We start from the raw sequence: 22,769 nt of genomic DNA on the forward strand, positions 1-22,769 counted from the left end.
ATTTAGAGAACCTAAAATCAGAATGTCAGTTTTATAATAATTATGCTTATAAAACATTTTTGAACATGTTATTTATTTAAATGATGTCCTTTCATAGGATATATTTATGACAAGTGCTTAAGGATTCAAATTTGTACCTTCTGGTCGTAGTGATTTGACTTCTTTATGATTTGCCACTAAAATGAACATATTTTAAACTTTTTTTTAAAGGATTCTGTGCGAGCTTATGAACATCCAGGTTTTATAACAAGGCTGATACTTGAAGGGGAAAAGGTTCTGTTTGAACCTGAATTTAATGATTATGAAGCAATTTTTCTAAATATTTATGAGGTCATGATTAAGGCTGTCAGTACTGTACCAAGGGTTGAGACTAAATTGTATACCAAATGGGTAAGTAATTCATATATTTTGGTTTTTAAAATCAATTTGATGCCATGCAATTTAGTTAGATAACATGACATCTTTATTATGGAAATATGACAGGTATCTTATGCTTTATAGAATACATGTGTTCTAGAAGAGTTTGCTTAAAGTTAATTTTTGTAAAGTAAATCTTGTTTTCTCATTAACTTCGCTTATAGTATTGGTATATATGCTATATATAGTATTGGCATATATGTTATACCAATCAGAAGCCCAGGTTTGCGGGTAGAAGCTTGAGTAATGACTTGAAAGTGAAGACTAGAGTACAGAAGAATGGAAACATAAAGATAGGTGGGAAGCATCATGATGGGTCTAGGTCCAGGCAAGGCATGGTGAATGTTCACCAGTCAGAAACCCAGGGTCCCACGGTAGAAGATTGAGTTTTGGGTTGGAGGATGAGACTAGAATATAGGCAAATATAGGTTTACAAATGACCAATAAATAGTGGAAGTAGAAGTAGTAAGATGATAAAAATTACTCATTTTAAAGGAAAAAAAATTAAAATTTAATGTTTTTAAGTAAAAAAAAATTAAGCAAAAATTTATTTCCAATATTTAATACATAAACTTTTCAACTAACAAATACTCTAATGATCCTCATTAGTAATGTACAATAGAGACCTTATCATTTAGAGCCCATTAGTCTGGCTCCAGGCCACCTCTCTAGGTATATTTCATGGTCAAACTGGTCTCCTTATTGTTTCTTAAACATGACATTCCATCTTTAATTTCTGAGCCTTTAAACAGGCTGTCTACATGCCTGTAATGTGTTTACTCCTTTCTTCTGACTTCAAATCTGTAATTTCCCTTAAGGCTCAATTGAGATGCCATTGCCAATGAGAAAGCTTAGTTTTCCTCATTGCCTTAGTTTTTAGTGCTCTCTTATGTCTCAAATCATCTTATATTACTTATATTCCTCAAATGTTGTCTTCCCCACCAGTACACTGTTAACTCCCTGAAGGTGAGGATTGTTTTTAATTTTGTCTTTTTATCCCTGGGGCCTGCCATAGGTCGTTATACTTAGCAATCTTCTTGATTTGCATAAAGAATATTTAATATTCAAACTGTGTATAAGAATAGTATTCTGAAGTCATGGATTTATGTGTAATGTAGGGCACCTTTTTTAGAAAGTTAATTTTATGGCCTGGTTATAGAAATCTTAGGGAAGAAAGTCTTTTACTATGAAATAAACGTGGTTTTACACTACTTGTAAAAATATAGTTTCTTTTATCCCTAGAACAATACTATTCAATCAAGTGAAAATATTTATTGAGTGAAATATGTGTCTAACATTGTTGGTTGCCATGAGTGATACAAAGGCAATGTAGGGCTCAGCTTCTATCTCCAGGAAAAAAAAAAAAACCAAAAAAACAAGACCTATATACTTACAGCAATTAGAAAGTAAGATCATCTATAACAAAGTGCTAAATGATTAGGTACCTACAGCCAATTACAAAGAAAGAGATATAGTAAAACATACTTAAACCATACATTCTCTATCTTGGGACTGTATCATGCTTAGAAATACAAGCTCACAACCCACATGATGCAGTAGAATTCCTTTTAATAAATTTGACTTCAACTGTAGTTTAAGCCTAGTCTTTTGGAAGATGGTCATTATGTTTTGTCTTAGACTATTCCCTGAAGCCTTTGCTCATGATCATTATTTCCTAAACTCTTAAGCATATTTGTTGTTCTGCTATGTACTCTGTCCAAGTTGTCTATGTCCTATTTTATTTGTAGGTCTCTCACTAGAACATAGTGATTCAAAACCATTATGACCAAGGACCAGAACTCACTAAATTTTGAAATAACTGCCAGTTTATCTTGTCTTTTAAAGCAAAGAATGAGCTGTAACTTGTTGGAGACATAAAAGAAGATTGAAAAACATTATTTAAATTTATTAAACACAAAACTAGAATGCATGTTGTTTCCCTTATCACTAAAAATAGACTTTTATACCTTTGTTATTTCAGTCCAGCCATAATAAATATAATAAATAATAGTCAAATCTATTATTTCAGTTATTTCAACAAAATAAAGACAAGTACAATTTGAAAATCTCAAAAGACAGCAAGTGTGATAAAAGTTAGGGAAGCAATCAGCCAACATATTTCTTGATCACTTTCTTTGTAGGAGGCTATGCTAGCTGGAGGCTAAAAAGACCCCTTTCATTAAGTTCAAACAGGTTACATTCTATTAAGGTATGAAGACATGTGAAATATGTGAAATGATAATGGTGTGCCAAGGGTCAATGGTAAGCACCAACTAAATGATGAAGACAGTAAATGCTATGAGTATATATAGAGAAAAGGGAGCTTACTGTGGCCTGGATTGGAAAGGCTTCCTGGAGGAGGGAAGATTTGAGTTGAATCTTGTAGCATAGGCAGTATTTGGTTAAGTGGAACAGATGTAAAACATAATGTGTATGGGTGTGTATATGAGTGTTGGGAAGGAACCTCAAGCATGGAGGAAGTAAAATGAGAGACATGTTTTTGATAACACTGATAGATTATGTAGCAGAATGGTAAAAGATAGTAGAAAGGTAGTTTGAGGCTAGTTACGGAGGGATGTTGAAGGGCAAGGTCGAGGAGTTTCAGTTTTTGTTTTGAATGTAGTGAGAGGCCATAAAAAATCTGTTACTTTTAATTAGTATTCTGACATCATAGCATTAACAAATAAAGAAATCGTTTTCCTGCAACAGATTCTATAGATTATTTAAAATCAGCTTTCTTATGAATGTACATTTAGACTACATCCCAAAATGGATCTGTAGTTGGTTCTACATGTAGACTGCCTAGGCATCAATAGCTCTCCCTTTGTAGCTCGTTATGTTGAACTACAATTATTCTGTTTGTTAATAACAATTTTCTCATTGCTCCCATCTCATGTGACGACTGTAGGGAGTTCTTAAGTAAATGAACAATGTGTACTTGGTCTGTTTTTTGCTGCAGGGAGCTTTATCCCCTCTTTCTCCAATGAAAAATTATCAAGTCTGTCCCCATAGCACATGTTAATTTTCAAAAGCAAAATATGGCCAGTCCCTTCTCAGACTAGGTGGGATTTGATGGCATTATTCAATGGGTCTACTTCTTTTTCTCTCCAGGATCTCAGGGTATCATCATAGCTTTGGCCATTTTTGACTAAGTCCAAGTTTTTACTAGAATTGTTATGAGTCAATTACAAAACATCCACTGGAGCAATTTAAAAAAAAATTAGTAACTTGAAAATGTGGCTCAATTATAATAACAGAAAAAAGAAATGTGAAATGAGAGGATCAGACCGAATGATGTCTAAGCCCACCCTCCAGTTCTAAATCCTGAAAGTCTATATGGCTTGAAAGCTTTATGAGGGTTGGGACCATATCTCATTTTTTCTTTATGTCTCTTTAAGACGCTAGTTCGTTGCCTTTAATATGCTAAGCATTCAGGATCATCCAGCATAAAATCTTAGACACAGAATCAGAAAGGACCTCAGAAATGATCTGGTCTAGTTTTCCCATTTTCAGGATGAGGAAACTGAGGCCCAGATAAATTGAATGGCTTGCTCAAAGTCATATAGAAAAGTAGTAGCACCAGAATTTGAAGCAAGTCTTTGGACTTCATATTTTGCATCCTTTTAGCTGCATTATGCTGCTTCCGACAAAATAAATGTTTGTGGAATAAATTATCATAAGTGATAAATGATGATTTATAACTAGGATCTGTGTTCCCCACAAACCAGGAAAGTAAATCCCAGTCAACTACCTTGAGGCCCATAATTCTGGAGGAAATATTAAATGAACACCAAAAAAAGATTAAGGATGTGATTCTTGCTGAAAGTGTTGCACCCATTGAGCATCTGAAATATTATGATAAGTATGATTTCTTGATTAACAAACAAGCTGAATATGATGTTGATAAATATCTTGAGGGAGAACATAATTATGAGGAAACAATACAAGAAATTAAAAAATTCCAAAAGCTAAGTGAAGAGATACAGTATACATCCAGAAAGGTAAATAATGCAAGTTTTAAAGATAGATCTTTTTACTTTTGACTTTGAATGGACTTTTTTTCTTCTATTTTTCTTATTAGAACTTAAGAGTATACATAAAGTAGTGGTGAGAATTTCACTAAGGTTCCAATTTCTAAGGTTCCTTTGGCAGGAAATACTATAGTACAAATAATTGTTCCTATATTGCAAAAGGATAGGCATTGTTTACTGTCCCCTTTCCCCCAATCAAGTGATCAAGAGAATTCATTGCTTTCTACATAAATTTTGCAAATTTTCAGTATCAGTAACTATGTTCTTCAAAGTATTTAATGAATTGTTTCATTTTGTATAGAATTACTTTGTATAAAGCAATGTATCTAAGTTTCTTAAGCTCTTTGGCAGGATTTAAAAGGAAACAATTGGCAAAACACAAAGGGATGCCCTCCAAATAGCTTTTCTAAGTCAGATATTTAAAGAAAATCTGATAGATCGGAGTAAATTGGTATTAGGAGATAACACTGAGAAATACTGATAAAAACGTATATTTCTTAGTGACTGAAATTTTCATACTGATATTCCAGGTCCTTCGCTTAGGAATATTTGAATTGCATTGTGAAGAATTAATCAGGGCTTTGGCAAAGCGAGCAGATCTTATTGCTGGAAGACTTATAGCTAAAGTGTTCAAGGACCATCAGGAATTAAATATGAAGTAAGTGAATGGCATTATTTACTTACAAATTATTATTTTTTTCTCTTTTAATTGGACATTCATTAGTCAGCTCAGTTCTTTTTATAGTAATAAAGTCGGGCAGTGGCATGGATAGTCTCAAAGAAAAAATAATCAAGTTGTTCTCATTTTGTGAGGCATTTTATGTTTGGCTTAAGATAGCATTAATATTAGTTTCTGTTTTTTCAACATGAATCAATTAACAATGGGAAGAGTTGGCCCAGAGGTTTTGGGTTCTGGGAAAATCTTGTAGAGGATTCAGAATTTGTGCAGATAACACTAAGAATATATTATACTCACATAGTTAGTATGAATTTTAAAGGAGTCTCAAATCCGGTGAGGTACAGCTCTCAACTTTTAGTAATTGATTCTTTAGGTCACTCATCATTCATCTTCTGGTCACTTATCATTTCATAGCTGAAAACCCAATTGTCAATTTACTCAGAGGTCATAAGATCCTCAGAAAATTAACTGGCTGTTAATAACTCAGAGACTAATGTATGAAACAGAATACTCTTCTGTAGGTCAAAAGCAAGAATTATAATTGACATGATAACCAGAATGGTGTGGTACCTTCCTCTAGGAATTGGTTTACTGGAGGAAGCTTAGTAATTGAAAAATTGTTCTAATAATAATAATATCAGAGAAAAAGGAATTAGATCCCTTTAGGAATATTTATTTTAGGTCATATAGAAACCTTCTGAAGGGCTCAATCTTTTTTTCATAATAAAGGGTATGTTTTCTAGCATTTGTTATCGGTCGTAGTATAGAGTATCCTCTTTTCTAGAATAAAAAATTATTTTTCTTGTTACCATTTTAATTAATTTGTTAAAGGTGCCTGTTTTGTGCCGATCACTGTACTAGGCACTAGGTGTAATAGAAATTTTATAAAAGACACAGTTACTATCCTCATCGAGCTTATAGTATACTAGGGGGATAAGACAAGAATGCATCACCATAATATATAATATTACCTAATAAGTAATAATTATAATTATAGATCGCTTTTATATAGTGCTTCATTTAAGGTTTCTAACGCACTTTATAGATATTCTCTCATTTGATTGTCAAACAATCCTGGGAAGTGGGTGCTATTATCGTCCCCATTTTTAAGATGTGGAAACTGAGGAGGCAGCTAGGTGGCACAGTGGATAGAGCACTAGCCCTGGAGTCAGTAGGACCTAAGTTCAAATCTGGCCTCAGACACTTGACACTTACTAGCTGTGTGACCCTGGGCAAGTCACTTAACCCCATTGCCTAGCAAAAAACAAAAACAAAACCAAAACAAAACAAAACAAAACAAAAAAGATGTGGAAACTGAGGCTGAGAGAGGACCAGTAACTTGGCCAGAGTCACAGAGCTAATAAGTGCTCAAGGTCTAATTTGAACTGAGGTCTTCCTGGTTCTAAGGCTAGCACTCTAATCCACTGAGTCACCTAGTTGCTTACATTAATATTAATGTACGTTAAAAGATACTGAAGAGTTGTAAAACCAAGTGTCATATGAGTTCCAAGGAGGAAGGTCATTACCGACAAGCAGACTTTAAAGGATGGGTATGTGTTCAATCAGGCATAGGGAGAAGAATGGACATTCATAGAAAGAAAAGTTGAAGATAAACCAAAGGTTATGAAAATAGGAGAAAGATGAATGATGGTGTCACAGGCAGAAATAGTGAAGTCAAGTTTAAGAGGAAAGATAGTAAGCTCAGTTTTGGACATATTGAATTTCAGGTCCTAGTGGAACATCCTGGGTAGAGATGAACTGTGAGCAGTCAGAGATTCTATAGCATTTTAATTCAGCAAGCATTTGTTAAGTGCCTACCACGTGCCAGACATTGTATTAGGTAGAGATACACATATGAAATAAATCTTGGGTCCAGTGAATTTTCACATATTCTACTGGGAGAGGGGCAGAGTTGGGATTATGTACAGATAAGCAAACAAAAAAATGAAAAATAATTGCTGGGATGGGGTGGGGCTATCAACTGGAGAAAATTGGGAGAATCAGGAAGGACTTTGTGTAGGAGGTGGCATTTGAACTGAACTATGAGGAGTTTAGGAATCTAAGATGTAGAAAGTTGGGGAGTGAAAACATTCCAGGCAATGGAGGACAGTCGGTCAAAAGGGAGGAAGCAGAAGTTATAAAGTTGTGTATGGGGAACATCAGGTCAGGCCAATTTGGCCAGAATATAGAGAGTGTGGGGAGAGGGATTGGTGGTCACAGGAAGACATCAGATCAATCCGGAGAGAAAATGGAGCATGGCTATGAAGGGCTTTAAATACCAAACATAGAGATTTGTATTTTATTTCTATTATCTCTAGATAATAGAAATTTTTTGAACAGAGGAGTTGATGTGGTCAGATCTGTGCCTTAGGAATATAGACACACACACACACACACACACACACATACACACACACACAGAGGCAGCTGTATGGAGAATGGATTGGGAAAGGGAGAGACTGGAGAAAGAGACTAATTAGGAAGCATTTTCAATGGCAAGAAGTGATAAGGGTGGTGACCAAATGAGAAGGAGAGAGAAGAGGGGAATATTGTCAACAGAAACAGTGAAATTGGGAAGAGAGGTAGGTATGGAGGAAAGATGATATATTCTTTGTTTTTGTTTTGGTCATGTTCAGTTTGAGATGGTTATGGGACATTCAGGAAGAGATGTTTGGCAAATCAGTGACGCAGAACTAGAGTTCAGGAGAGAGATGAAGTTCTGGAGCTCAAAAGAGGCATAGATTACATATAAAACTGAAGGGTTATCTACGTAGAAGTTCTGAAGCTGTGGCAATAAATTAAATTGCACTGGAGTATTGAAAGAGAAAAGGAGACAGTCAAGGATAAACTCTCATAAAAAACACTTTAAGTAGTTTGGAAGGGGATGAAGAATGAGTGAAGGAAACTTAGGGGGTCATTAAAGAGGAGAGAAGAGAACCAGGACAGAGTAGTATCTCTGAAGTCAAAGAAAACAAGCCAGCAGGAGTTGTTAGTCCAAAATGGTAAAGTCTGCATAGATCAGAGAAAAGAACTAAAAATAGCCATTGCATTTGGTGATTAGGAATGCTTTGATGACCTTTGAGAAACCAGTTTCAGTAGACTAGTGGTTGTAGAGGGCATATTCTAAGGGACTGAGGTCTCGGGTGATACTAGTCAGGAAGGAGAATTATTGAGCATCAACAACTTTGCCAAGAAGTTTAGGAAGTGAAGGTTCAGATAGGAGAGTAGATTGTTGGTATAGAAGGTCAAGGAAGCTGTTCAATTGTTTTAGTCCTATCTGACTCTTGGTGACCCCATTTGAGGTTTTCTTGGCAAAGAGATTAGATTGGTTTTCCATTTCCTTCTCTAGCTGATTTTACAGATGAGGAAACTGAGGAAAACAAGTGATTTGCCCAGAGTTGCATAGCTAGTAAATGCCCAAGGTCAGATTTGAACTCACGAAAATGGATCATCCTGACTCCAGGCCTAGTACTCTATTTGCTGGACCACCTACTTTTTAGAGTTAAGGAGATCTAAGGTTGTTTGTAGTGTCCACCTGAAATAAAGAAATCTACCAGAGTAGCAAAAACTAGAATCTTTAATGGAAGCAATGGAATTGCAGTTAGGGGCCACCACATAGCACCAAAGTATTGAAGTGCCCAAGAGGAGCAGAGGGGAGCAGGGTTAAATACATTTCAACAAGTAGGGAGTCACATGGGAGGCATAGCCTTCAGAAGCTGTTACGGTAAGTTATTTTGCATAACAACTGAAAGTCCATAGAGGACCTGCTCCAATCATGGGGTAAGTTGGATCAAAGTCAGGTAGGCTCTTCTGATGTTTATTCAGCATTCTTTTTTAAACTGGCTTCTGTAGTCCTGTCTTAACTGGTTTCGATTGCCCTCAGGCAGTTTCTTAGCTCTAGGATCAGCCAAGGTCAGCAGTTCCGTTCAACAGTTGGCAGAGGGAAGATGCCAAGTTTCAGGACAAAGATTCATTAAACTGAGGAGGATTATTGAAGTCAGGTTCTGAAGGAGGAGGCAAGGACTGAGATCAAGAGTACTGAATAGCTAGAGCAGAGACCTTGGACTGGGAATTCTGAACTTAAAAATATTTTTACGATGTTAACTGGATTCTTTTGTAATCCTTTGTGTCTTATTTTATGCTTTTGAAAACATTTGCCTGAAAAGGGATCTATAGGCCTCATCAGACTGCCAAAGGGGTCCATGATACAAAAAAGCTTATGAACCCTTAAGAGAGATTAGTCTCAGGAGAAATAAGTTCACCTTCTCTGTTGTTACCAGATAGTTGATGTTGTTGAGAAGTTCAGCAAAATGGAAGCAGAGCTAAGGAACAGTAGTTAGATAAGTAGGTGAACAAGAGGATAGGACATTTGTTATTAGCATGTGCAGTAGAGGGGTCAGAGACTTTAGAAAAGAAGAGAGAAGCAAGGCATTAAAACAATTGCTGTTCAATGAAATTAAAATAATAAATTAATCAAAACAGTTGCTATTTTAATTAAGTTAGAGTTGATAAAGGAGAGGAGAAGGATTAGTGTGCAGTGGTGAAAGTGTATTTGAGTCTATGAACCATTTTCTAGGCACCATGCTAAAAAATACAAACCTGTTTTTTTTTTTTAATCTTCCAGGATATTTGATTGGTCTGTGGGCTTATATCAGTTTTATCCAGATGATTCTTGTATGATTGTCACCTGATTGACATTTAATCTAATTCAATGTCTTTCCTGTGATACCTACCACTTGTACAGAAGATATGACATTGTAATGACAGATAATTGAGAGATGACATTTTATGTTTAAGGCTTAATGTTTGTATTTTTACCTGTTAACCATTACAGTGATATTTTATTTTCAAATATGTTTTTAATAGATCGGTATGTAAGATTGATTGTTTCTTACATTTCAGATTATGTGAGGAATTTGAGATGATAGCAGAAAAGGCTCTTAGTACACCTCTAAATACAGCAGAACTAATGGAATTAAAGGTATACATTCTGTACTTTTTTGTGTTTAAATAATTGAAAAGATTATTTTGAAGCAAAGATCCAAGTCTGAGTAATGCTGCATTTTGGCTTATATACAATGGTTGCTCTTGCATATCTAGAATTTTGTAACTTATATAACTTTTGTCATTGTGAGTATTTCTTCTATTAATGCCATTTGCACCTGCATTATAACTTTGAATACCATATGATTGTTGTCTGTATTTTTCTACAAATCTTCCATACAGTAGGCTGTACAATATGCTGGACTCCTTTATCTTGTTCTCTTAGTCCTTAACTAGTACCAATCTATGGTTACTTGTCTTTCATTTTCATGTCCTAACAAGGTCACTTCATTTTCAAGTGTCGTAGTGGATAGAGTCATCCTGAAAATCAGGAAACCAGGGTTCAGGTGCCACATGACACACCCTGGCTGTGTGAAGCTGGACAAGTGACTTGCCTTCTCAGTACCTCATAGGCATTCTCTAAGACTATAAGTTGCATAGAATATACCAGACGGTACCCTCACCTGGGAGTTCCCTATACCCATGAAATCGCAGGTCTAGTCTCTATCCCCATCCCTACCTATCTTCAGTAATATTGTTTATACAATAAATAACATACAAGTCATCTTTGATAATATATTGAAATCGGCTTGCAACTTTCTTTTTAAAAATTGTTTCATTATAAACTTAACAACTTTTAACAAATACAAATAGTAAAGAAAAAATAGAAAATAAGGATATAAATCTTAAGTTAAAAATAATTTATTAAGTACCTTCCGTATGCTAGGCATTGTGCTAAGTGCTGAGGATAAAAAGGCAAAAAACTGACCAGGCATTCATAGTAAACAACCCATTCCTCCTTTAAAGTCATCAAAACATTTAAAAAACCCCCCACAAAAACCTTCCAGTCTCTCTCTGTCTTATTAGGTTACATTTGTGACACCTAATGATGATAAAATTCTGGGGATTATCTCCTTACAGTAGAATGAAAACAGCTCATCTTTGTTTAGTTTCTTATGATTGTTTGCTCATATTTAACATTTTGTGTTTTTTTCACTGCAATGTTTGTATTTCAGAGTTTGTATATAGCTCTAGTCTTTTTATCAAGAATATTTGGAAATTCCCTAATTCATTAAATATCTATTTTTTCTGTATAGTGTTACACATTCTAGGTGAGGTAGGTGCTATTATTATCTCCATTTGCCTTCTGGAATGCCATATTCCAAGTTTTCCAGTTCTTTATAGTAGTGGCTGTTAAATCAAATCTTGTGTGATCTTTTGGCTTTTCAGCACTTGAATTCCTTCTTTCTGATTGCTTGTATATTTTTCTTTGGTGTGGAAGTTCTGGATTTTGACTATAATGTTCCTGGGAGTTTAAATTTTGGAGTTTCAGGAGGTGATTGGTAGATTCTCTCTATTTTCACTTTGCCATCTGGTTCCACGAGATCTGGGTAGTCATTTAAAAAAAAATATTCCTTGAAATAGGTTGTCTAGCCTCTTTTTTTTTTGTTATGGATTTCAGGTGGTACAATGATTTTTAAATTATTTCTTTCCATTTTATTTTCCACATCAGTTTTTAAATGAGATACCTTATCTTTTTCATTCAGTCTTTTGACTCTTCTATTTTTTTCAATCTTTTGACTATTTTAATATTTTCATGGCTTCATGGAGTCATTAACTTTTACTTGTTGTATTCTGAAATGGGGGGAGGGAATCTTTTACCCAGATCAGAATTTGTACACAACTCTTATGTCAAACTGCTTATCCTGTTTCCAGTTTTGTCTTCCATAATTCTCATTTCTTTTCTAAATTTTCCCCTAGGGCTGTCATTTATTTTCCAGTTTTTTGTCATCTTCTAGAACTCTCATTTCATTTATAAAATAATTTTAGCTCTTTTAAAAAAATTCTTACTTCATCCTTTCCAGGGTTTCTAGGTGAATTTGTTCCTGAGCTCTGGTTTTCTTTGAGACTTTGCTAGTCCTTATCTTCTTCTGGATTTGTTTCTTGAGCCTCTTTTTTTTGTTTGCTCATTCTCCCAGACTTACTTCCTGACCTCTGATTGTGTGTTAAGGACAGGCTCTCTGCCCTTCTGGAGAGATTAGCTTGGCTGTGCTTAGTCTTATTTTCTATCCTCTTGGTTCCTGCAGCTAGCTATTTCTTCCATGAATTGAGTATTATGTTATTCTAGGATCTCAAGGACAGCTCAAGTTGGTGATCTGCAAGCTTTCAGAGCATCCAAAGTGCTGTGATCTGGAGTGAAATAGGAGCACTGCCCTCCCTGGTCTGAGCTCTGTTGATTACTAACCTCGGTTTTAGTCTGAGCAACAAGACTGTGGACTTTACTTTGATTGGGGATCTAGTAGACTGCTGCGGAACTCGTTGGCAAGCTGGAAAATTCTGCAGGTTCAGAATGATGAAACCAGAGGTCCACCTTTGATTTGGGTCTTTTGCCTTATTCTTTTTCTTTGGGCTTCAGACTGTGCTGTGGGTCTGAGAGTAGATCTGAGAGGCCAGTCCACACCCAGGAGTGGAGTTACTACTTGCTTCCTTACCTGGATACGTCTATGGACTGGGACTACAATGGACTGGCCCCTCTAGATTCAGGTTCCTCTGCTCAGGCTGCCCTAGATCTGTGACCCAGCACCATGCAATGAGTGACAGAGCTGCCAGTTGGCACTCTGCCTGCCCTCTGAGCAGCATTAGCTCCTGCTTTGTGAGTCTGAGACCTCATTGAGTACCTTACTGAAACACTTTGTCACCCATTGAAAGTTTCTCTGTGCTCACCAGGGTCAGAAAAATGAGTCAGTCATCTTCTTGGATTTCCTGAGTAGGACTCAATCTGTTTCATTTTCTAGAAGGGTAGTTTTGGGAGAGAGCTTGTACGAGTATCGTACTATTTCCTTCTAATTCATCATCTTGTGGCTTTGGGAGTGACTTACATATGTGGCTCCAGGGTGAGGTAACTTAAAACCATGACTTTGGAGCTATCTTCCTTTGGGAAAATTGATTATATAGATTGGAAAGTTGTCACATAAGTGACCTAAACCCCCAGAAATATACTATAATACTGAAAATACTTTCAGTAACAGCTGAGTTAGTAGCTTTTAGTTCTTCTGTGTGGAATTCTATTGGACATAGAAACCTTTGTAAGAACTGGGAAACGTATCATCTGCAGAGTTTAAAAATTTTTTTTTCTAGGTCTAATACATTATGTTCATACATTCCCAAAACAGCTCATCATTTTTTTTTAATTTGATGAAAAATCATTGACTTTAATAGAAGAGAAATTATTAACAACCTTGCTGACTCTACTGGTTATTTAGCTGATTTTTTTTAAATTTTTAGTAAGTTGTAGTGTTAAGTGTTAAGTTAGGTCCCGAAGTGATGGAAGTTTTTTGTAAATCAGTTTAAGGGCTATATTTTATCCACTTACTTAGATTTTGATATATGCACTTTTTTAGCCTTACTAAATAGAATGAGAATTAATACATCAACACAATCTTTCTAGACAGATATCTTTTAAATTATCAGATAGCTAGGTGGCTCAGTGTAGAGAGCAGTGGATTTGGAGTCAGAAGAGCTTGGATTCAAATCCTGCCTCACACACTTAATAGCTGAGTGACCACAGGCAAGTGACTGGACTTCTTTCAATCTAAGTTTCCTTTTCTCTAAAATGGAGATAATAATAGCACCTACCTCACTGGGGTAGTGATGATGATCAAATGAGATTACATATGTACAGCACTGTATAAACCCTAACGTGCTACCTAAATGCTAGCTATCTTTGCTACCTCCCTTCTTTTATTGTAGAGGTAAGGGACTGTGGCTATGGAATATTACATATACTATCAGGTATGGTCAGTGTGTTGGTTAGCTTTGCTAAAATGCTTGTTTTTAAATCATTGTTACGAGGCATAGCTCACTATTTAAGGGAGGGAATTTATTTGGAAAAAATGTAAAATCTCTAAGGGCAATAAATCTTTAATTTGTGTCTTTGTATCCCAAGCATCTAGTCCAGTAATTAGCTAATAAGTGCTTATTGAATACTTATTGATTGACTGAATTGTGATATAAAAGCAAAAGGGTCAATAAAATAAGAGAAAAAAATTTTTTAATGTAATATCTGTAATAAATGTAATAAATATAATATATAATGACCAAATTTGGCCCCCGAGAACAAGTTAAAAAATTGAACTCTCTTTGTTATTTGCAGAGTGAGCTCTCAAGGTGTGGAACATCACATTGTCTGTTGATATGCTGATCAGTTTTGCAGAACTCTTTTTTCCTCCATTTTATTTTTTGTTTCAAGAGATGACCTTTGTAAACAATTTTCCATTATGCAATGAAGATAGTTATCCATTAAAATACAACTTGTATTTTTTCCTCTTAAGGCTTACATACAGAAAGTGGAGACAACAGAAATGATTGAATTGGGACAAAAATTGGTAGATGCCAAAAATTGCCTTGCTTTTCTGATAGAGTGTGCCAACTTCTCTCCAGCTGATATTCGACTAAATAATAATGTTTTTCAATGGTATGGGAGAATGGGAGAGATTTTTGAAGAACACAGAAAAATAATTAAAGAGAAAACAGAACAATACCAAGATGGACTTAAGGTTTGCCTTGTAAATTAACAAAAATATTGTATTATTAAGAAAAATGTTTATAGTGTAAACTTCAACATAAAGTGTAAGCTCTTAAAGGGCAAGTACCATGTTTTTACTCCTTTGGTATCAAGCTTCCATTTCACATATAGCACAATCTAATAAAGTATAGTATACATCATAGGTAGAATACTTTATTTAACAAGTGAATAGAAAAGAAAGGTATGAAACATAGTAAACTATTGATTCTTCAGTTCATTTGGGAGAAAACCTTAGAATAGATTATCCCTCAAAACACTGTAAAGTGATAGACCTTATTAATAAGAAAGTAATTTGTAATATTGATTAATGTTTCCATTTTCAACTATTATCTATTTAAAATTTCATAATACAGAAATCTTTCATAAGTCACTTAAAATTCTTTTGCCCCTAATTAGTGAAGGATTAGTAGCAGAGGAGTAAATTACATATTACTTATATAAAATTTCTTTGAATCATAGACTTGTTGAGCTGTAATTATTAACCAGTACAGAAAGATCTACATGGTGTTATGTGTGATATTCCAGAATCAATTTCTGAAATTAAGGAATTTTAGGTATTTTTTTCCTTTTTCCTTTTTGATCTTTTCTACTTATGTGTCAATGCTAGCAAGTGGCAAAGCATACAAAGTTATAAAAAATGAAAAGGTGAGAATAACAAAAAATGATTTACAAGAACCTAAGAAAATAGCAAATCCTCCCTTACTCATGAGATTTAATTGTACAATATTTTATTTCAACCTAATTTTTCCTGACTTTTAACTCAGAGTACCCTTCCAGTAAGCTTATCTCATTTTTTTCTTTCAATTTTTTTTTCTTGGATGTTGATACTTAAATTTTCAAAGCAGGATATGAAGCCAGAATATTGACATTGTCTCCAACTTTTGCATTTCTTCAGTAAATAAGTTTAAGAAAGGCAAGAATCATAACATACAAAAATAGAATTTTTGTTTTAGGATATGACACTAAAATCTTGTGAATTTTTCCTAATTGAAGGACACATTATGACAGTGAGAAGTAAGAATCATAGAATATACATGTATAAAGAAATACAATTTTGTAAATTCAAATTGGTTTAGTAAACTGGAGGGACAGGATAGAAGGGAATCTTGAAGAACTTTAGCAAATGGATTAACTTTTTTTATTATTTAGTCAATATAAACACAGCGTGGTTTTACGATATCCTGAAAAGATGGCTTGCCTTCAGGAGGTTAAACATTTCTGTGGCTACATATAAATTTTTTTAATAGCTCTTTTTCACAGTTAATGTATATATAAACCTTAATCCAACCCTCTATAGAATAATACATTCTGAATTAATGGAGTATAAGTAAATGATACTTAACTGCTTTTTAATTGGACTAATTTTTGGCCCTGGTTTCTGAAGTTTTGTTTTAGGATCCAATTCCCTTCCATTTTATCTTTCTTAGGATTTTGCCAGGGCTTTTGACAGGAAGAGTTTCGTTATAGTTTCTAAGATAGTAATTTTCATAGATACATAGGTTTCTACTTCATTCAAACAGTAAAGAGCCTTTTTTTTTTTTTTAAAAAAAAACTAGTTACGATGTGAGCGATTTGTTGAGGAACTCGACAGTTATTCCAAGCAAGTAGAAGAATTTTTCGCATTTGGAGATATTCAAGATATTAATCGATACCTCAAAAAAGCTCAAGCACTAAATGCAAAGTTGGATGCAGCAGCAGAAAAGGTATAATTTGTAAATTGTCAAGGGATGGAATTGGCATAAGCAAAGCAACTTTATGGTATGAATGTTTTAATGTTAGGAAAATAAATTCAGGTAATTTCAGAATTGGAAGGGACATATGTGAGCACCTAGTCCAACCCACACCTGAACAGAAATGTTCTATACATCTACTACACATCAGAGAAGTGGTCATCTAGTCTTTGTGTGTAAACTTCTATTGAGGGAGGAATGCCTCACCTTCTGTAGCAGCCCATTTCACTTTGGAATAGCTCAAGTATTATGAAGTTCTACTATATTCAGAATTAATTTTGTTTTTCTTTATAATTTCTTCCCTTCTTCCCTTTGCTCCTTGCTCTACGCTCTGGGACTGAGTAGAGTCAGTCTAATCTCTTCCCTTTGGCACTCTTTCAAATACTTGAAGACATGCATCATATCCCTCTTCACTTAGTCTTTTCTTCTATAGGCTAATCAAGCCCATTTCCTTCATTTGGTCCTCATGACGTGAATGAGCAGCCTTTCTCAATCCTGGTTATTCTACTCTAGAAATGCCCAAGTCTTTCCTAAAATAGAGCATCCATGTATGAACAGATCTGGCCCAATTAAGACAAAGTACAGGACCATTACTTTCTTTCTTATTCTTAGAAATTATGCTTTTCAGTATTATAACATGAGATTTTATTAGATTTCCTGGCTACCACATGATGATATGTTTTTGACTTGCTGTGTAGATCCCCTATTTCATCTTGTTAATTTTTAAAATTTTTAAATTTTTTTGCTAATTTTTAAAATTCGGATGTAAGACTTTGTATTTATCCTTCTTAAATTTCATCATATTAATTAGATCCCACCTATTATTACTACTAGTTCTAGTCTACAGAGTTGTTATTTAAAAAAAAATTTAGTTTAATTTAGTAAATTTTTTTGTATTAACATTGTTAGAAAAGAGCTCAAGTTGTATGTTCTAAAGGCTGATCTTGAAAATATTATCTGTTAGAAGAACTGGTACATGTGGAGTTTAATTTTTAGAAAATATTTCATGTTTGTCTTTTCAGATTGAGCAGTTTAATGCAGAAGAAGAGGCATTTGGTTGGCCGGCATCTGTATATCCACAGCGTAAAAAAATCCAAGATACTTTGAACCCTTATCTTCGTCTCTATGACATGGCTGTAGAATTTAGCAACAAATTTAGAAATTGGACAGAAGGCCCATATACCAAGGTGAATCCTGACCTACTAGAAGGAGATGTAGGGAACTACTGGAGAGCACTATATAAATTAGAAAAAGTCTTCCATGATTCTCCAAATGCATTAGCAGTAACCAGAAAGGTGAAAACAAAAGTTGAAGAATTCAAGGAGCACATTCCCCTTATTCAGGTGATTTGCAATCCTGGTTTGCGGAGCCGACATTGGGAAGCCATGTCTGATATTGTTGGTTATGTCCTAAAGCCATCAGAAGACTCAACTGTCTCTTCATTTCTAGAAATGGATCTTGAACCATACTTGGACAGATTTGAAAATATTAGTGAAGCAGCTAGCAAAGAACATTCACTTGAAAAAGCCATGGAGAAGATGATTGGGGAATGGGATTCAATGGAATTTGTCATTCTGCCTTATAGAGAAGCTGGGACATATATTTTGTCAGCAGTGGATGAAATTCAGATGTTATTAGATGACCATATTGTTAAAACACAGACTATGCGAGGATCTCCATTCATTAAGCCTTATGAAAAAGAAATGAGGTAAATTAATGTGTGCCTATATCTTCACACAGCCTTTACATCTTTAGTGCTTCAAATATGTTTATATTATATCCTAAATGAGGAGTACACTGCCATCTACAAAACTGGTTCTTTTCTGCTCGAGAAGGAACTTGCATTGCTAAATGTGAAGTGGGTGTAATTACATAGTAAATTTTGGTATATTGTTAGTTCAAGCTATTTTTGTTGTTTAGTTGTTTCAGTTGTGTCTGACTCTTTGTGACCTCATTTGAGGTTTTCTTGGCAAAGATACTGGAGTGGTTTGCCATTTCCTTCTCCAGTTCATTTTACAGATGAGGAAACTGAAGCAAACAGGGTTAAGTGATTTGCCTAGGGTCACACAGCTAGGAAATGTCCAAGGCCAGACTTGAACTCAGGAAGATGAGTCCTGACTCCAGGCCTGGTGCTTTAACTGCTGTGCCATCTAATTGCCCAGAGGTTGGATTAGGTAATCACTAACAATTGTTTACTGTCCTAACTCTTATTTCACTGTTGAAACAACAAGGGAGGGGAGGAAGATGAGTACATCATTAAAATGCATTGTTAAATATGGAAAATATTTGGGGGAATTTTAAAAAATGCATTAATGTAACTTAAATATATCAATGTCTTAGAACTATTCTCTTGGTTTTAAGGTTCTAAAATACATTAATCATAATTCATATATGAATTATGGAATGACTCATGTGGAATAATATTGAATCTGTAAAATAAATATAAACGTTCTAGCTGTAAATTCTGTTGATATTAACAGATTGATCTGTTTCTTATAGTTTAGGATATTACAAATTTCTTGATGAATTATAACCTTAAAATGAGAAACATAATAGTAATTCTATTATGTTTTAAATATGCCTATTTGTTATTATTATTATTATGCCCAGATAGATAGAATCACGTGAAATTTCCTTCAAACATAAATTTCTTCTTGGGAATTGAGGTCTGTTAGTTTACAACGTAAGTTTTTCTAGTCTAATTGACATCAAACTGAATGTTAAAGGATATGAAGTCCAGATGTGGTTGTCTCTCCTCAATAATTATATAATTTTCTCTGAAAATTAGTATGTACTTCTCTATCAATAATTACTAGATATAAAATTAGAAGCTTTGAGTTTTTATGTTATGAATGATATCTAGAAACCTATATGCTGTGTGACCCCAGGCAAATCATTTAACCTAAACTAGAAAATAAAATTAGGAAATAAATGCCCTCCCTATCTCACAGAGCTATTATGAGGGAAGAGCACTATATAAATTTGAGAAGTTATTCTTACAGAAACACATATCATAACAGATCTGTATATGCATACACATGTGTGACTTTTAAAAGGTTTTGTGGAGCAAAGTAAGTAAATTGTCTTTCAGTGTATATACAGTAGTTGGGATCAGGAACCACCACATAAAGAAATGTTAATTCAGCCCTTTGAAATTTTGTAATTTTAGAAAAATATGTTAAAATTGTTGTTCTTTCTTGAGAAGGGTATTAAGAGCTATTACTTTATGATTCACAGAGAATGGGAAGGTAAACTATTGCTGCTTCAGGAAATTCTGGATGAATGGCTAAAGGTTCAGGCAACTTGGCTATATTTGGAGCCAATTTTTAGTTCTCCTGACATTATGGCTCAAATGCCTGAGGAAGGCAGAAGATTTTCTACAGTGGACAAAACATGGCGAGAACTGATAAAAGCTGTCATACAAGTAAGGAAATTATCCAAATAACAAATGTGGTTATGCCATTCAGGTAGCAAATTTTGTTTTGTAATATAAATCAGGAAACAGTGACCTTATTTTCATTTGTTTTAGCTATAAATTCAGGATCTCTAACTTTAAGCAATAACTTTAAAACAATAACTTTAAAATACTTCTGATAATAACAAATAATCCAAATATCTTGCTATTTCTTCTTACTTGAGGCCCAAATTTAAAGGGTATTAGTAAATATTGTTAGTATATTGTTCATGCCATTTTTGTTGTTCATTCATTTCAGTTGTGTCTGACTCTTTGTGTCCTCATTTGGGATTTTCTTGGCAAAGATACTGGAATGGTTTACCATCCTCCTGGTCGTTTGACAGATGAGGAAATTGTGAGAAACAGGGGTATGTGACTTTTCCTAGGGTCACACAGCTAGGAAGTATCTGAGGCTGGATTTGAACTTGGGAAGATGAGTTTTTCTTTCTCCAGGCCCAGTGCTCTATCCACTGGGCTACCTAGCTGCCCAACTTCATGCCATATATTCTTTTTTTATTATTTAAGTATTTATTTTTCGTTTTCAACATTCACTTCCACAAGATTTTGAGTTCCAATTTTTCTCCCCATCTCACCCCTTCCCCCATCCCAAGACTGCATGCATTCTGAACGCTTCTTCCCCTAAGCTGCCCTCCTGTCTATCACCCCCTTCCTTCTATTTTCCTATAGGGCAGGATAGATTTCTATACCCTATTGCCTATATATCTTATTTCCCAGTTGCATGTGAAAACAATTTTTAACATTTGTTTTTAAAACTTTGGGTTCCAGATTCTCTTTCTTCCTCCTTCCCCACCAACCGTCATTGAGAAGGCAAGCAACTTGATACAGGTTATACATGTGTAGTCATGCAAAACACTTCCATAATAGTCATGTTGTGAAAAATTAACTATATTTCCCTTCATCCTATCCCACCCCCCATTCTATTCTCTCCTTTGACCTTTCCCCTTCTCAAAAGTGTTTGATTCTGATTACCCCTCCCCTAATCTGCCCTCCCATCTATCATTCTCCCTTCTCTTACCCCTGAAGGGTAGATAGATTTCCATACCCAATTGAGTGTGTATGTTATTACTTCCTTATGCCAAATCTGATGAGAATAAGATTCACTCATTCCCTCTCACCTTTCCCCACTTCCCGTCCACTGTAAAAGCCTTTTCTTGTCTGTTTCATGTGAAATAATTTACCCCATTCTACCTCTCCCTTTCTCCTTCTCCCAGTATGATCCTCTCTCACCCCTTAATTTTATTTTTTAGATATCACTCCTTCATCTTCAACTCAACCTGTGCTCTCTGTCTATCTGTCTGTCTGTCTGTCTGTCTGTCTGTCTGTCTGTCTATCTATCTATCTATCTTTTCCCTCCAACTACCCTAATATTGACAAAGGTCTCGTGAGTTACAAATATCATCTTTACATGTAGGAATGTAAACAGTTCAACCTTAATAAGTCCCTTATGATTTCTCTTTCCTGTTTACCTTTTCATGCTTCTCTTGAGTCTTGTATTGGAAAGTCAGATTGTCTATTCAGCTCTGGTCTTTTCATCAGGAATGCTTGAAAGTCCTCTATTTCACTGAATGTCAATTTTTTCCTCTGAAAGATCATGCTCAGTTTTGCTGGGTAAGTGATTCTTGGTTGTAATCTTATCTCCTTTGACCTCTGGAATATGATATTCCAAGCCCTCTTGTCCCTTAATGTAGGAGCTGCTAAATCTTGTATTATCTTGATTGTGTTTCCACAATACTTGAATTGTTTCTTTGGGTGCTTGCAATATTTTCTCCTTGACCTGGGAACTCTGGAATTTGTCTACAGTGTTCCTAGGAGTTTTCCTTTTGGGATCTCTTTCAGAAGGTGATCAATGGATTCTTTCAGTTTCTGTTTTACCCGATGGTTCTAAAATATCAGGGTGGTTTTCCTTGATAATTTTTTGAAAGATGATGTCTAGGCTCTTCATGGCTTTCAAGTAGTCCAATAATTTTTTCCATTCTTTTGGTTTTGTTTTACAATTTCTTGATTTCTCATAAAGTCATTAGCTTCCATTTGCTCTGTTCTAATTTTTGAGGAAGTATTTTCTTCAGTGAGTTTTTGGACTTCCTTTTCCATTGGGTCAATTCTGCTTTTGAAAGCATTCTTCTCCTCCTTGGCTTTTTGGACCTCTTTTGTCATTTGGGTTAGGCTATTTTTTAAGGTGTTATTTTCTTCAGTATTTTTTGGGTCTTCTTTAGCAAGCTGTTGACTTGTTTGTCATGATTTTCTTGCATCACTGTCATTTCTCTTCCCAGTTTTTCCTCTACTTCTCTTACTTGCTTCTCAAAATCCTTTTTGGGTTCTTCCATGGCCTGAGACTGATTCATATTTTTCTTGGAGGCTTTGGTTGTGGGAGCTTTGACTTTGTTGTCTTCTTCTGGTTGTATTTTTTGATCTTCTTTGTTACCAAATTAAGATTCGATGGTCTGACTTTTTTTTTGCAGTTTGCTCATGTTCTCAGCTAATTATTTGACTTTTAAGCTCTTTGTTAAGGTGGGGTCTGCTTCCAATGTGGAGAATGCACCATCCCAAGCTTTGGGGGTTTTGTGTAGCTGTATTTAGAGATACTTCTAGGGACCTGTAAATTTTCAGTTCTTCCAAGTTGGTATGATCAAAGGCAAGGTGTTTACTCCTTTTCTGGCCTGTGCTGTGGTGTATGATTGACCACAAGCACTCTTTTCTGCCTTGGAACTGTGAGGAGCATTCCCTCTCTACTGCCACCACAACCTCCATCACTCCAAAGGTCCTCCTCACCCTAGAACTTCCACCCAGAACTGCAACCCGGATCCAAGCA

At 35.0% G+C, this 22,769-nt stretch overlaps 1 protein-coding gene across 1 annotated transcript in view; it reads left to right on the forward strand.

The window, feature by feature from the left end:
* Positions 1-22,769, forward strand: part of DNAH7 (dynein axonemal heavy chain 7) — a 285,950-nt gene that overhangs the window by 46,041 nt on the left and 217,140 nt on the right. The window contains exons 11-18 of the mRNA XM_020993533.2: positions 211-390; positions 4,146-4,418; positions 4,979-5,106; positions 10,030-10,108; positions 14,502-14,726; positions 16,312-16,458; positions 17,508-18,193; positions 19,723-19,909. Coding sequence (XP_020849192.1) covers positions 211-390; positions 4,146-4,418; positions 4,979-5,106; positions 10,030-10,108; positions 14,502-14,726; positions 16,312-16,458; positions 17,508-18,193; positions 19,723-19,909 — 1,905 coding nt within the window. The remainder of the gene's footprint in view (positions 1-210; positions 391-4,145; positions 4,419-4,978; positions 5,107-10,029; positions 10,109-14,501; positions 14,727-16,311; positions 16,459-17,507; positions 18,194-19,722; positions 19,910-22,769) is intronic.

Source organism: Phascolarctos cinereus, unplaced genomic scaffold, assembly GCF_003287225.1.
Source record: "Phascolarctos cinereus isolate Bilbo 61053 unplaced genomic scaffold, phaCin_HiC Scaffold_726;HRSCAF=1367, whole genome shotgun sequence".
Classification (NCBI taxonomy): Eukaryota; Metazoa; Chordata; class Mammalia; order Diprotodontia; family Phascolarctidae; genus Phascolarctos; species Phascolarctos cinereus.